The 15,865-nt window shown below is 41.4% G+C and overlaps 2 protein-coding genes across 5 annotated transcripts in view; both read left to right on the top strand.

Annotated features, from left to right (window-relative positions):
• The first annotated feature begins 12,848 nt into the window (after positions 1-12,848).
• STAU2 (staufen double-stranded RNA binding protein 2) overlaps positions 12,849-15,865 on the top strand; it is a 164,959-nt gene continuing 161,942 nt past the window's right edge. For 3 of the 4 annotated variants that reach the window (XR_014882566.1, XM_085221288.1, XM_085221284.1), the window contains exon 1: positions 13,686-13,816. The gene's annotated coding sequence lies outside the window, so the exon portion shown is untranslated. Of the gene's footprint in view, positions 12,962-13,685; positions 13,817-15,865 lie in introns of those variants that run through there. The other variant, XM_085221287.1, reaches the window with a different exon arrangement.
• Positions 13,823-14,928, top strand: LOC146544749 (uncharacterized). Its single transcript, XM_085221289.1, has 2 exons — positions 13,823-14,637; positions 14,823-14,928. Exon 1 carries the CDS (start codon positions 14,054-14,056, stop codon positions 14,489-14,491), a length of 438 nt encoding a protein of 145 aa, XP_085077415.1. The 5' UTR covers positions 13,823-14,053; the 3' UTR covers positions 14,492-14,637; positions 14,823-14,928.

Genomic DNA, 15,865 nt, shown 5'->3' with positions numbered 1-15,865 from the left:
TTTTCCCCCCCCCCAAAAAAAAAGATGAAAAATCCTAAAACCAGATTGATGTATTTTCTATGGAGCAACATTTTATTGAAATAATAGATAGTTGTTCTCACCACTCTGTAATATTTTGATATTGCAATTAGGTTATCTTTTTAGGAAGCACTTTTATAAACTTAATACCTTTACACGTATGCAAAATTTCTATGACTTTTATTTTTACTGTTGCCTTACTGTTGCACTCAAAAGTAAAGAATCAAGTGGTCAATATGTGAATGTTTAGATGAAGCGACTACTTGATTAAAAAAAACAAACAGAAAATCAACAGTGACACAACCCAGACTGAATAACTTCAAAAACAAAATTGGCTGATAGTACTGAATTTTTTAACTGCTGTATAATAACTGACAAATTTTATAGCCTTGTACATACTTCTCTGTAATCTAATGTTTAAAACATTTTTAAAAATCACAGAAGCATAACTCAGGGTGGATAGAGTTCAAATGGATTTGCTTTGGAGAAGTATTTTGTACAGCAATTATTGATATTGTCAGTAAGGTGAGGCTACAATATGCTTCAGGAACTGCTATTTTTTCTACTATATTGAAAATATCTCTTGGCCTTTAAAACGCAATGGTAAAATCTAGTTTTGGATATAAATTTGATGTGTATATATACTTTCACAAAGAGCCTTTAAAATCTAGAATTCAGATTCTTTTAAGAGCCAAAAATAATCATTTTAAGCAAATGAAGTAGTTGTGCTCCTAACTTTTTATTTAGATAAACTTTATTGCTTTAAGTTAATCGAATTCTGTTATGCTTCTATTATGTTGAAAGATTGTCATATGAATGAGCAGTGATCTGAATATTTAATCTGTATATTCTTGTTAACTGCTCTCTATTATTGATTGAAAGGATTGTCACATCTTTGAGCAATTCATGTATTTTCATACAGCTGGTTCACATAACGGATCCTTTCAGATTGTCCACAGTGAAGAGACCTTATTTTGATACAAGGTAATGTGTCTGAAGAAATGATTAAAGTGCATTTTCTCAGATACTTAAATCTTTTCATATGTTGGATTGCCGTTCTACAATACATGATTTCAAAGAAGCTTTATGACATACTGTATGTATTTTGTTGGAGTTGTGCGATGTAATGCAAAGCGTTGTTTTTTTTGATCTATGCTATCACATGGACTACAATGAAGTTAACTAAATTTATGCTGCTCTTCAATGAAATCCTCTGTAATAAGAGAAAAAGAAATCCAAGGTAGATTAGAATTTACCTCAAGTCTTTTAGTTTACAGTAGAAATGCATTCATTGGTTCTCTTGTAGATTTACTGGTAAGTTCTCCTATATATAGAGGGCAAGGACAAGGCTTACATACCACTCAAGCCCTCAAATTAATGCAACTATTCTGACAATACTATGGTGCCGTGAAAGGAGGTTTAAATTAGATGAGGGCGTTGCCATCCTTTCCATAGGGTGAGCCTGTGTATGTAACTTTCTTTTGCTTGGAGTTTCTCACATGAAGTGGTTACAGAATTGGCTTGAAATGGTCTTGCTTTTATTTTGTGTCAATGTTAATGTTGTTAAACACTTTGTTTTTGTGTTTAGTGTCTTTATACTATACCACAATAAATTCTTGTTTTAAAATAGATTACTACCCTTGAATGTAAGTACGTGTGGACCTTTTCATGGTAGAGTGCAGGAGCATTGTTCATTTCATTCAGCTGCTCTTGAGACAAAACTGTCCGTACTACTTAAAAGCTGTGATGGATATCCAGGAAGGGATTTCTGTAGTACTGAGATGTCTCCTCTTTCCTCCAGACAACATCTGTTGCAAAGCTGAAGAAAATTATATCTTTAGAAAACAAAACAAAGACTTAAGATACAATAAATAAAAGAGCTGTGAGATTACCTTTCATTTCTCATAGATTTTTAAATAGTTCCATTCTGTTGTTCTTTGTTGTTTGACAAATGCTTTGTATATAAGGGGAGTGGGAGTTTCAGATGCTTGTTTACATCTAGGGGAAAGAGAGTTTCTGTAACTTGATTGATTAGCATACGTCAGGATTGCTCAATGAAACTTACAATTGCTTTCAGTCTGGATTAGTTTAAGATGTGGTGGCTTCTGTTTTGGAAAAAGTAAGACATTTTCGTGATATCTGAAAAAAATATTTTCGTGAAAAGTTCCGTTTTTAATGCATGTATCATTTGTTATGAAGAGTGTTCTGTATGTTTGATTTTTAGTTCTCATTTTATTTGAAATTCTGGCCACAACTTCTAAAGTTTTAAAGGTAAGGACTAAGGAAACCATAAGATTTCCATGTAAGTATCTTCTAGCAGATTAGACAAACACTTGCCATGAAAAATTTATATATAATGAATATTAAGACTTTTTGATGGGGTTTTTGCTTTTGTTGTTGTTAATATAGGCATTTGTTAAAATTAAGGGTTTTTTTGTTTTTGGTTTGTTTTGTTCTTTTTTTTAAGGAAAAAACCAGCTGTGGCACTCATGTTTTTTAAATATGTCTTGTTACTTTGTGACAGTGGAGTTGCATATTATCTACCTTGGTTGGGAAAAGCTGGTGTAGTTTTTGCCTCCTTGGTAAAGAATTCAGCATTATGTTGTGCTATACACTTAGAATGAAGCCTCATGAATCCCAGTCATTCTAAAAAGACAGCTGAATAGCTGAGTGTTGAACTGAATAAAGAAAACTAAATGACCACTGTAATATTCCATTTTCAGCTGCAGCTGCACAGGAGACTGAGAAGGTTCATTTGGGATTTCATTTGTAATGAAAGTTCTTGTTGGCCTGCTGTTTCCAGGACCTCTAGAAATTTGCAGACCATCAGGCTCATAAATACCTTAAAATAATTTGAGGAGTAAAAAAAAACCCAATCCTTTCTTTTACTGTATTAAAACATAATTCAGAAATACAAATTTTCATATTTACCTACTACTATTTATTTTTACTGTGATATCAGCAATGAGGGTTATTTTATTTTCTTGCCGTATTTTTTCTTCCAGGTTTTAACTGCTTAAAAAAAGAAGCATTTGATGCCTTTTAATCAGTTTTGTAATACTGACTCCCCTTATACTCTTCTGTTTTCTGGTATTTAAAATCTCCACAATAAGACCTTTAAACTCCTGTCTTGTCTTCAGCAGTAGAGAAACCTGTTCTGTTTGAGCACTTCTGAGTGGATTCTGCCAAGAAGATCAAGATTAAATCTTTTCAGATGAATATTCTGGGCCTTTTCTCTTCCCAGAACTGCAGTATCATCTGAATATTGTTCATGCAGTCCTCCAATGCACAGCGTTACATCTTTAGAGATGGGATGAACAGAGCAGGTTTCCAGCCATTTAGTATTCTAGTTAGTTAACTGTCACTCAAAAGGAAGAACTTGTTCTCCTCTTCCCAACCTCATGCTTCAAATTCAGCCTTGCATCTAGCTTTGTCCCAGTCTGCACTGAGATGATTTGGTATGTTAAACAAGTAGAAATGAGCCAAGAAGAAAACGTGGAGATTTTTCTTCTCCATTAGCAAACTGAATCCGTTTGCTTCCATGATCAAGAGGTTTGAAGCTTGTACACGAAGGTGAAAGGATTGAGCAGCTGGGAATTGGTAGATGATGGCTGAAACTTGAGTCATATATTTAGGATTTTCTGTATATTGCAAAGTACTAGAAACGTTGTTTTATAGGAACTGAGTTATATGCAGTGAGAATTCTAAGACCTGGAAGACTGGACTGCCTATGGCCATCTGTGGTGAAAAATATTCTTTCTGTATGTTTCAGCTCTGTTTTCTAGTAAAAATCCTAATGGTCCAAAGCCTTCAGGTAGTCTGTTACATTCCGTTTAGATGCCACAAGTATCTGTGCCCAAGACTATTACTTTGTGTCCCTTTGCCTTCCCCCCCCCCCCCACACCTCTTTTAAGAATTATTTTTAAATATTGAGGCTGCAGGCACTGATTGTTGTGGGTGTTTTTATGTATTGTTTTTTTGTTGGAATTGTTATTTTTTTGTTGTTCTTAAATTTGCTTTGTAGTCTGCTGCTGCAGATCTATTTCAGAATGCTTGAAAGCTCATGTTTTGTCTTGCAATTGTCTCATCTCTTGGTCTCTGATTAGCATCTTTGCACTTCCTATTATTTCAGACATAGCTTTTAGAAAGAAAGTGCATCATTGTCATTGCTTCAGTAGAGCAACTGGATAAAAGGACTGAAATAGCTACTGCTATGGTGCATTATTAACAGGATCACAGAATTATAGAGTTGGGAAAGAACCTCTGGAAATCAACCAGTCCAACTCCCTGCTAAAACAGATTCCCTAGAGTGGATTATACAGAAAATCATCTGGGCAGGTTTTGAATATCTCCAGAGGAGGAGACTCCACAGCCTCTCTGGGCAGCCTGTTCTAATGCTCTGTCACTCTCAAAATAGAGTTGGTTTGGTTTTTTTCCATGTTTGTGTAGGACTTCTTATGTTTCAGTTTGTGCTTGTTGCCCTTTTTCAGCAGTGCTCAGTGACAAGAGCCTGGCCCTATCCATTTGATCCCTCCTTTCAGGTATGTATAAGCATACACAGATCCTCCCCTCCTCCCCCCCCCGTCTTCTGTTCTCCAGGCTGAGCCCCCCAGGTCTCTTGGCCTTTCCTCATAAAGGAGGTGCTGCAGGCCCCTAATCATCTCTGTAGCCCTCCACTGGACTCTGTAGAAGTTCCCCATCTTTCTTGATCTGAGGAAGCCAGAATGGGACACAGTACTTCGTGCTTAGCAGCTTGCCAATTTTTTTCCTGGCAGACTGGACTCTTATCACTGAGATTGGAAGTTTTCAAGAGAAATCCACACCATTTGTCATCTCACCCCTTTCTCTGAAGGCCTTTTTGAAAAGGCAGATTAAATGTGATGGTTTTGATATCTAGTTATACTGAGTCAGTAAAGAATGGCAGCTGTCATTCTGACTGACAGTGAATTTGTTGCAGAGGATCAGCCTTCTCTTATTCTCTAAACTGTTCATATGTCTACAGAAAAACATTAGTAGCTGTTTTATGTGTATGAGATAAAGTACACTTTTTTTAATTGAATGTAGACAATTTATTGACAGTTAGTACTTAAAAAGTAGTAGTATTGGAAGTATGTATCACTAGGCAAACAAGTTGCAAATACCTGTAAAAATACTCATTATTCGTATGATTTAGAGTATATTTAGAGTATATCTAGCCTGAAGTCTTGGTTTGCAACAGTATTTGAGTTTTCAGGGAAAGAAGAAATTGGGGGCATCAGCCTGCACTGATGTGCTGTACGTCACCCTGAGTGTAGTGCTCTTTTCAGTCTTTTATGCATCTGTGCATTAACCACGTGCCCCAAGCAGCAGTTTCCATTTTAAGCATCATGCTGAGATAATGGATGACTTTGGTCTCCTTAATAGGCCGGACAATCCCGTGCTGTGAGTGTTTTTCCAAATAGTCCTGTGAATTGTGTTGACTGACGAGCGATGCCATATGGAGATAAGCTATGCTTACAAAGAGGGCTTGGAGGGATTAATGAGAGTTTGAAGATCAATTTTGATAGATTTCTGTTATTCTTAGAATATTGGTGGTGGCTGATGGTGTAGGTAGGTTTTTTGGAGAGGGCAGCAGTAATTGCAATAAGCTGCATGTTTTACATTATGAATCTCTTGAAAAAAGGTGAATGAGGGCAAATGCAAAAGCAACCGTGACAATCTGGAAAGGCCAGAGGTTTTTAATTTTTTATCAAGATCCAAAAAAAATAGTATTGGAAAACATGTATCAATTTGCCAGAATGTGCTAAATAAAGAAAAAACACTGGCCCAGTCAAACTGCAACTCAAAAGGTGGATAGCCTTCTCTACAAATGGACTAATGGCTTTTCTATACCTTTGCAATAGTTGCTCCAGAAATCCTAATAAACTCAGACAAATAGACTTCATACTTTACCAGACAAGAGATTCTGAACTTTTGCAGATGAAAAGTAGATATAATGTGATACTTTACTGTGTGTTTTTGAAAGTCCTTTGTTTTCGTTCCTTTATTTAGTCTATAGGAATAGACTAAATTGCATCACTTGTGTCTTCCTTTGCAATGGAATGTTAAATAGAAAAGCTTTGAACCTTTTTCTTAAAAACCATGCAAATGCTTCTTTTCAGACTTTACACTCATATAGATGTCACGTCTGTTTATATTATCTACATCTGTGCTACTTGGTAATTTTCCTTAAACTCATTTCAGCATTTTGTGAAAGCTAACAACATTTTAAAGATTTACTACTTGTACGTGATGTGAATTGGTGTTTTATTTGGAAGGCAAACTTCCTTACATCAGAGACTGTAGAAAGCTTTAGGTCGTACTGAATGAGTTCATCTTCCTAAAAATTCTGAAGCATAAATTCATGTAAACTTTTTATCCAGTATTGGATGTTCCTGAGTTAAGTACGACAAGAGTTGTTTTGTGCCAGCCAACCCAGCCTGGAGCATTGCTGAACCCCTCAGGGTTTAATGTCTCAGGATTCTATATGGAGTAAATAAAAGTAAATAAATGGGAAAATTTCTGGTAATCTTGTATAAGCTGTACTGTTTTATGGTAAGAGAGCTGCCTTGAAATGCACAAGAAAGTCATTATAAAACCTGCCTGATTTTAAGTTTTACTGTTAGGAGTTTGTCACAATGTGCATTTACCTAATTTTTTTCTTATTTATAAAACACTATTGCTAGGTTTAGGCTCTGGAAAGGAATCTTGCTGCCGGGTTTATGCTAGAACTTGGCTTCTTGTTTTTGATCTCCACAATAGTTTAATGTCTGGGTAGATACTAAAGATGCTTAATAAATCTTGCTTTGGTCACGTGTTAATCTGGATTGAGATCAGTGTATATCCATCTTGATAGGTATGTTGTATTTTACCATATTTATTTTTAGCTATTCATTTTCTTTAAAAGTGCTTTTACATGTTCATTCTTTGTTTTCTTAAAGGTAAAGATAAAAAAATTAAAAAGAACTTGAGGAAAAGGAAGTGAGAAGGTCTTGAAGTCGAAACTTAAGGGCTGCCTCCTTCCCAGCCTGAATTTCACTGTCAAGGATATCTTTTGTTTTTATTTTTTCTTTTAACAAATGTATATGTAAAAACAATAATATATCGGGTTTCAAAGAGAGCTGTATATGTAGTGAAAAAACTGATTGGAGAATTTTGGGGTGGTGTTCTTCTGTCTGTACAGATGTGGTACATTATAGATTACGTTTTGTCCTAATGTAGCTTTGAAGGATAAAAACATTTTCAGAGGTGGGGATGTTTTGCTGAACTCTGAAGGTGAAGTAGGCACTGCATTTTTTTTTAAACTTCCAGATGAATTGAAAAATATGTATATCTGTCATAGGGTACTCCTTTCTTAAGCATTTTAAATTGCTGTTCATGTAGATTGGTAGTGCTTTGTTAAATACGCACAACTCCACAAATTAAGTGGGGTTTATTCTTGCTTAAATTGTCAGATATCACAAATGGTTAAAAAAAAGAAAAGTGTGTATGTGTAATGGATGAGAAAGGCCTGGCTCAACTGAGTGCTGTAAAGCAACATTTTAGAAGAACCATCCAATTAACACATCTGTGTTGTTTCTTAAAATATTTTGAAACTCCTTTAGCCCTGTATTGCCATTACCCTGACTGCACATAGTTGCAAACTGATGATTTGGTGACAGTGCAGGATAAGCTTTTTATGGATGCGTAGTTTTTAAATTTTCTTAGCAGACATGAAAGACCTTTACTAAGGATAGTAAACTTAATTTTGACAAGATTAGAAAGTCATGCTAAGGAATGCTCTGGAGTCCAACAGACTTCATCTAACAAATAATTCTTATTTTCAAAATACATTGCTATGATATTCTCCGCTGTCCTATGGAAAAGTTCCAGCGCTAGTTGCTGTAACATGCACAATATGTGGCAAACTACTTGCATGGTAAACTCATCTAAAAATGGCTACTTGGTAGGTGGAATTGGGTAGTTAAGTCACATTTGATGTATGTAAAAATGCATAGGTTCTGTATTTCTAATTGATGTAATACTGTTTAGTAATGAAAAAATGAAAGGCATAAGTCACAGAATCAATAATTCTCTTAAAACAGGATATCATTTGAGTTGCAGTGTTGCCAGTTGTCCTTGCATTTAGTGCTTCCATTCAAGAATTCACTGTAAACTTTGAGCATATGTAGCCAATAACTTTGCTTTAGTGTCCTATTGATTGTGATAAAGCTTGTATATCATTACTGATTTCTGTTTACGATACTTGTAACTTTTATTTATTTTTTTCTGGGAGGATAAAGAAACTTTTTCCTATATGAAAAGTCCACATAATGTTGTGTACAGAGGATTTATTTTTCTTATTGTATGAAGTCATGTATGACTAAGATAGTCCTTATTCCAAGAAAACAGTCATTTAGAGTCTTACTCATTTGACATAGCTTTGAATTACTGTATAATTTTATAACCTTGCCCAATTGCCTTACGTCTTTTTTCTTTTTTTTTCCAGTGAATGGTTTAATGTCACTGGAAAATATAATTCCTTTTCAACTTGTTGCAGGGTATATTCACTGTCCTGCAATAAAAGGAGTATTTTAGGAAGGCTAGGCTTTGTCAGTTTTATAATGCATACCACACAAGGTAGTTAAGATTGCTAATGTGATGCACAGTGTGTTTTTTATTAGTTTACCTCGCATAGCTGGATTGAAAAAACAAACACACTATGCATTATGGAAAGCACCTTTCTACTGATTTGCTTATGTTCAGCCTAGTTGTGATCTCTTAAATCCACTTCAGGTCAACTTATTACAGTACAAAAACATATTTGGCTATGAGCAAAATATTTAATTTTGATGTGCAACACTGGTCTGAACTGAAAGATTCTAAAAGCTCAAATTCCTCCTTCTTTTTGGTGACTTAGTCTATTGAAGTCTTTGATTTGAAAAATGTAGTAGGTATGGTTATGGTTAGGTGCACCCTCTCACCAGCTTGGCCAGCATTCTTAGGATGGACTCTGGTGTGCAGACAGAGCTGTGTTCTTGGGAGTGTGGCTTTGTATGTGTTTGAAGTGTGCTGCTGTGATCTGTCTGCAGTGAGGCAATAATTAGAAACCAAAGCACTGCAAGATGGGCACAATGCTTTTTTGCAACACCATCAGTGAAAACAGCACCACGTCTGGACTTGTTCAAAGGCCTCTTTACATAGTCAGAATGCTATCTGTGAAGGGAAGGGGAAAAAAATCTTGTAAACTGCAATTTATTTTTTAATTACAGAATCTATTGCTGCTTTGGCTTGTGATTACACTTTGACTTTCCCATACTTTTCTCATGAGTAAAGGCAACATAATAAGTAACAAACCCTCCTAATTCAGAAGCAGATACGCTATGATCTCTAGGTTAGTAATTCTTGTATTATTCTCAGTAATTCATCAAGATGTAGTTACAGCTGTCTTCACTGCCTGCAGTCAGGAGATTTGAGGCACTGATTAACCTAAATTAGCTTTTTCTTTTCCTTCTAAAACATTATGGTCTGTGTTTCAGAGAGATAATCCAAAACTAGATTTTTGTAAAAGTGAGGAAAACATTAGAAATATGAGAAGTTCTCTGTGTTCAGTGTAGATGGTAAACTTGTGTGCAGTGACTGAATACACACACACACAAGTTCATACAGTTACCCTGCCTAATAACTAGATGTGCATGAATATGCATAACATTCTCTTCAGTTATAAGAAGGCGGGATGACTGTACATGAAGTTCTTACAGTTCCTTGTGTAGAAAATAAATTAGGAAGATGTGTGATGATGCAAATAGCTGACACAAAGCCAGTCATGTCTTTATAACCCAAAACAAATTAAATGTGTAAATTCAAAGTAGAGGTTTAGGCCTGACTTTATTGCAATTTTGGATACATGAGCTAGAATAATTAATACTGTGTAGTTTTCTTAATGTATGAGTGCAATTACTACTATGTACTATAAAATAATTTTCCAGTATAATTTTTTAATTTTCACTAGCATTATTAAAAGGGCAAAGCATTTATTTAGGCAGGGCTTGATTATTTCCAGCACTGATGTATGAGTACAACATGAACAAATAATTTCAGGGAAATGCAATTCTACCTGCAAAGCAATCTGGATTTGGTCAGTGGCCAACTAATGAAGAACTACCTATCATACCTTCATGTGGAGAAAACTAGATGCAAGCTGGTGGTTCCAAAGTCAGTACATCGTTTTAATTTGATTCACTTTGGTGGTGTGTTCTTGAATAATGATAATTTTAAAAGAATGAAGGACCTCAGACTTGTGCAATTAACTGGAAGCGATGAAGAGCATTGAATATATGAAGACTACCACAAGTTCTAATTCATTTTGATTCTGGAAGTGATTGTGTGATTCATCTGCTGTAGGGAACTCACATTTTAGATGTGAATCATGAAAGATGATGTGTGAGTGGTTAAAGGTTTGCTCCTCACAAGTCTTTACTGGCATATGAAGAACAGTTTCCATTAGCTGAGAAAGCTCTATATTATATTTAAGTTTTTCAGTCGTATCATGGTTTGTTCATGTCTGTCATTCTGTGTCCTACACAAGGTAATAATGGTTTTAGGCACTTGTGTAACATACATTGTTCATGAATGTACATTTTAAAAGTAGGGCTAAAAATAAACATTTTATCAAAGCCTGAGAAGGTATGCAAGGGGGCTGTAAAATTTCCATCCTCAAATGTTTTCAGAACTAAACTGAGCAAGGCCCTGAGTAAACTGCTGGATTCAAAGCTACATCCAACTTTAACATCGACCCTACTCTGAAGGAGTTGAGAGGATGTAGAGCAGATGACATCCAGAGCTCCCTTCCAACCAGTTCTACTGCTCTAATGTGTAGGTTGAAAGCATGCACCTGCTTCTGTGGTTCTGACCATCTCTTTCTTGTTAAATACATCACTGTGTGGTGGGCTTTTTGGAGCACGCCATAGGATCTGTTGAGGAATAAAAACCTTTGTTGATGACAGAATGTTGGGCAAGTCATAGCACTCTCATTGTGTACGTATGAAGTAGAGTGGATGTATGCATGAACCATGCACCTCTTACTGTCAAAAATCAAGATTTTTTTTTAATGATTCTATTAAGTTGTTCTTACTGGGGGTACTGTCTGGCTTTTATTCTGTATCTTACAGTAGAAAGAAAAAAATCATCATAAAGGTACAGAAAATTTAAATAATGACTCATGGTAAGTTTTTGGATAAGACATGCTTTTTTTAATTTGTATTCAGTTTTCTTCAGATTTATACCATTTTTGGCACAGAACATATTAGATGAATCTCATATCTTAATATGAGTTTGTTTAAAAAAATTCAACATACATTTTTAAACTAAGTTTTCACTTGTTTGACAATATCATACAAATGTTGAATATTAATAGCACAGACTGGAGATACTAGGAGCTTGTTGGAAATACACTGACTGCTGAAAGCTTAGATTCAGTACTTTATGGTACGATAGAGTTCTTCAGGCTGTTAGTTAAAATTGCCATAAGTAAGAGAAAACAAACTTCTATAGAATCTGTCATGATCCAGCTTCTAAATGACCTTTGCTTGTGCATTATTTCCCATTAGTATATTATAGCAGAAGAGTACATAAGGAATTATATCCTACTGTATTCTTGAGCGCAATTCTTACATGGAATACAAGGTAAGGAATGCCAGAAAACTAAACAAGGGAAGAATGAAAAGGGAAGGAGATTATAAGCTACCCCAGCTGAATCAAGGGTGTATAAAGCTGTCTTAGCAAATGCTGCATTCCCAAAAGTGTATTTAAACAAATTATGTCACAGTAGTGTTCTGTTAGTGTGAATAAAACCTCGCTGTCACCTAGATACTCATAACACCATCCTGTCACTAAGCGTCAGTATGTGTATTTGATGTATAAATTATTGTTTCTAATATACAAACGTATACAATATGTCTGGGGGTGCACTGCTAAGGTGCACTTAGACCCCCAGCACCTGGGAAACTGGTTGGGCTCTATCCATCATCATGCCACACCAATTCCCTGCTTATTTTCAAGACGAGGTTTTAAAATAATTCCATGGAATAGCATAGATGCTGAAAGAAATGCAAGCTTGAGCTTTGTTCTGATCATGAGCTGATATCTGTTGGCTTCAAAAATTATATTTGATGCATCTGATGTTCCAAGATATCAGAAATTAATTATTTAACATGTGCCTCGGTACTTTTATTTTTCTATTTATTGTTAATTTTAAAAAAAAGCTCCGTTGCTGTGAAATGCTTCAGCCTAAATCTGGCATTACAAAGTGCTTTCCATTTTGTTTTTCCAGCCTAGCCCTGAATTGCGTAAGTGACAAGCAAAGCTCTGAAAGATGGTACTAGGGACGATGCTTTGGTAATAGAACCATAGGACTGCTGTTGGGCGGAAGCCCTTGAAAAGCAGCACTGAGTGTTGATAACCCGAAGGGGTTTGCAGCCTCCCTAGGCAGCTCCTGGCTGGGAAGCCGAGGTTTTGCCACTGCTCTGCTGCTTGGGGCCTCTAGGCCTGCGGCTACTGCTCCACGAGGCAATACATGACAGCTGCAGCAGTTGCGCTCCTCTTCACCGTGTGTATTGCTGCAAGGAGTCGTGGTTTGATCGGACACCACGTAATCCGCACGGATTGAGATGCTGACATCAGTCGTGTTAATGACATTCAGCCTTCCTCTCACCACTCCTGCTTGGGAGAGGCGAGCAGCCTGAAAGCGGGGCTCTTAGGCAGAACGAGATGAATAAAACCGCATTACAAAAGCGGTTCTCCTCTCGGCCCGTATCTCTTCACGCCGTTCGTTCCCCCGGCCGCGCACGTAGGTCTGCCTGCATGCCCTAGCGCGCAGGCAGCAGCTCCCGGTGCGGCGTCGGTAGGGGGCGGGTCACGGCCGGGGGAAAACGGAAGGAAAGGAGAGGTAAAGCGCTGCGGGTCTGCTCTCGGAGGGGGTAAAAGCTAGCAGCTCGGCGTGTGACAGCTGCTGCTCAGACGGATGATAACACAGCTGGAGTAAAAGCTGATTCTTCCCGGGGGGCTCCTCTCTAGTGCGAAACTGAAAGAACCATGAAGTTAAAAGGACGGCGGGCGCAGCGGGGCGAGAGCCGGAGCGTTACCGCGGCTCATCCGTCCGCCCGCTGAGAACTTGCGGGCGCCGCGTTCTCTATGCTTACGCCGCTCTCGTACGGCCGCCTCGCGAGGAGCCGGCCCGGACGCAGCACGCGCGGCTAGCGGAGCCCCTTGCACGGTGCCGCGGCCGCCGCCGAGTCAGTGGCCGGGGCCGCTGGGGCTTTGTGCCTGCACGGTGCTGGCAGCGTCCGGTGCGCTCCGCTTCGTCCCTACCCGAGGCCGCCGCGGAGAGCCCGACGGAACCGGCCTCAGCGGCGCGGCAGGAACGGGGACAGCGGGCAGGCGGCCCCGGCGCCCGCGGTACGGCTGCCGCTAGAGGCGCTACGCGGCCTCGCCAGGCCGGGAAGGGATGCGGACGGGGCCATTCGTGCTGCGGGAGCGGGGGGGAGCGAGGCCGCGGAGCGGCGCCGGGAACCCGCCGCGGGCGTCGGGGGCCGGAGGGAGGATGGCAGGGCGGTGGGCGAGGCCGACGGCGGGCGCGGGGCGGAGGGCGGCGGGACGGCGGCGCGGCGGAGCCGCGGCGGGAGCGCCGGGGGGGGGGGGGGCGGAGTGGTTGGGGCCGGCGGCGGCCGCCGCGGCGGCGGGGTCAGTTCTCTTTAGTGTTTGCCGATGTTGGAGGCGGCTCCGAAGTGTCCCCGGGAAGCAGGTAACGGGGCCCGCCGGGCGGCCCCGCGCCCCTCCGCAGTGAGAGTAGGGCGGGCGCGGGACGGGGGAACCGAGCCTCGGCCGGAGGGGAGGGGGCTGCCGCAGCCATGATGGGGTTCTGGTCCCGCTTCTCCTCCTCCCCGCTCTGCCCCCTCTCGCCGGCGCGGCGCGGCCCCGGGCAGGAACTCAGCCGACCCCCGGGCGCCCTCCTCCCGAGGCACCGCTGCGCCACGGCGGGATGGAGGAGGGGGGCGGCGGAGGCGGCACCGACTCCGCCATCCGCCCCGCGGCCCTCGCAGCCGCCACCTCCTCCTCCTTCTCCTCCTCCTCCTCCTCGGGCGCCGGAGCCGGGCAGCGGACGGCCGCCGTGGGCAGGCAGGTGGGCACCCCGCCGCAGCCCCCGGTCCGACGCGGCCCTGGCTTTGGGCCCGGCGTTTGGGCTCGGCTCAGCGGGGCTGCGGGCTGGGCCTGCCCAGAGCTGCGCGGGGAGCCGGCGTGGGCTGAAGCGGTCTCGCTCTCCTTGGCCTGCCGTTCCCTCGCCGGCCCGGTGTGCCCGCTCCTCACGGCGGGCTCGGAAATTCCTCGTGCAGTAACGTTCGGGCTTCTGCACCTCGCCCATCCGTTCGTCTGCGTTACGTCCATTGCCTTCGTTTCATTCAGCATGCTCCTCGCCTGAACTTGGGACAGGGTCCTAAACTTTGCCAGCAGGACTGCGCTGTCGCACTCCCAAAATGGATGTCAGTGTTCCTTCCATGAGGCGGCTGGCAGCGGAGCGGATCCCGGGGGCTCAGCGGGCTCGAAGGCTGCGGGGCTGTGTTTGAGGTGGGGTGGAAGGAGAGGGATACGTTTTGCAGCAGGCCGAGGCCCTCCCTGGCCTTCAGGTCTGTGGGCAGAGAACGCTCATCCTGAGTGCTGTGGGGTCAGAATGGGGCCGCTGGGTGTGGACCTGCAGCTCATGGTGCTGCCTGCCCAGCCCACGATGTCTAAGCAGCACCTTTCCTTGGCAGTGCACCCACCCAGCGTGGCCCTGAGGTAGGCAAGCTGTGCCTCTGCCTTCTGAGGATTGTCCCCTGCGCAATTACTATAGTACCAAATAAAGTTTGTTGCACTAAAGAGTGGGTGGAACATCCCTCCTGCTGCTCCTTACTGAGCCTCAGTGATTACTGAGGAAATGTGTGTGGATTGCCACAGGGCACAAGTAAAGCTATGGCTCTGGTGTGGCTAGGTGGGGTTGCACTGCGCTTCTGTGATTGAGTGCAGGTTGCTCTGTGTCTCAATGACATTACTGCTGCCCAGGAGTAAAGCCTGAGATGTATAGTAACTCCAGGTTGGGAAACTATTTTCTAAGTACAGGGAGATTCCACACAGGCTTTGTTGTGATACTGCTGCCTGTAAACAGTGCTGGTCTGACAGTTCCCTGTCCCTGAATAAAGGTTTTCTGACATCCAGCAGCACAGTGTGATTCCCAGCACCAACTTCCAATAATGGATCCTCCAATTTGCCGTAGAAAAACTCCCGGAGAGAGAAATGCCTGCTCTCGCTGTGCTCACTCAGATTCTGGGTGCTGGGAGCTGGAGTGAGGCTGCTGCTTGGTTGTGGTTTGTGAGGGAGAGTGTAATTCAGGTTTTCCTTGCTTCAAGGAACTTTGGTGCTGTTTGGCTTTGGCAGAGACCATTCAGTTTGGGTTCTGGTCAGGCTGCAATTTGGAGGCCGGAGACTTCAGATCTAATTCCCAGCTTCAGCTACCTCTTTCCTCAAGAGTAATGTCAAAGTAATAACACATTTGAATAATCTTCAGTCCTGAGCTGTAAAAGTGGTTTGTAAAAGAGCACCCTGATTTTACATGTAGCAAAACTTTGTCAGAGCAGTTTCAATGACTTGACCAAGTTTAAAGAGGCAATTAATTCATCAGCTCCTTCCTTGGGGGCAAATACAAGGGCTGAGTCTCCCTCAGAAGTTTACAAACATAGCTCCGCCGCCATCCTGGTGCGTGTTGGTGGAGCTGGGTGTATTGGGGTTGTGAGGTGCCATAGAATGACCTTGGAATGGT

This window comes from Meleagris gallopavo, chromosome 3 (genome assembly GCF_905368555.1).
Source record: "Meleagris gallopavo chromosome 3, MGAL_WU_HG_1.1, whole genome shotgun sequence".
Taxonomy (NCBI): domain Eukaryota; kingdom Metazoa; phylum Chordata; class Aves; order Galliformes; family Phasianidae; genus Meleagris; species Meleagris gallopavo.
Note: the sequence above shows the minus strand (reverse complement) of the source record. Positions and strands in the feature narration are given on the sequence as shown.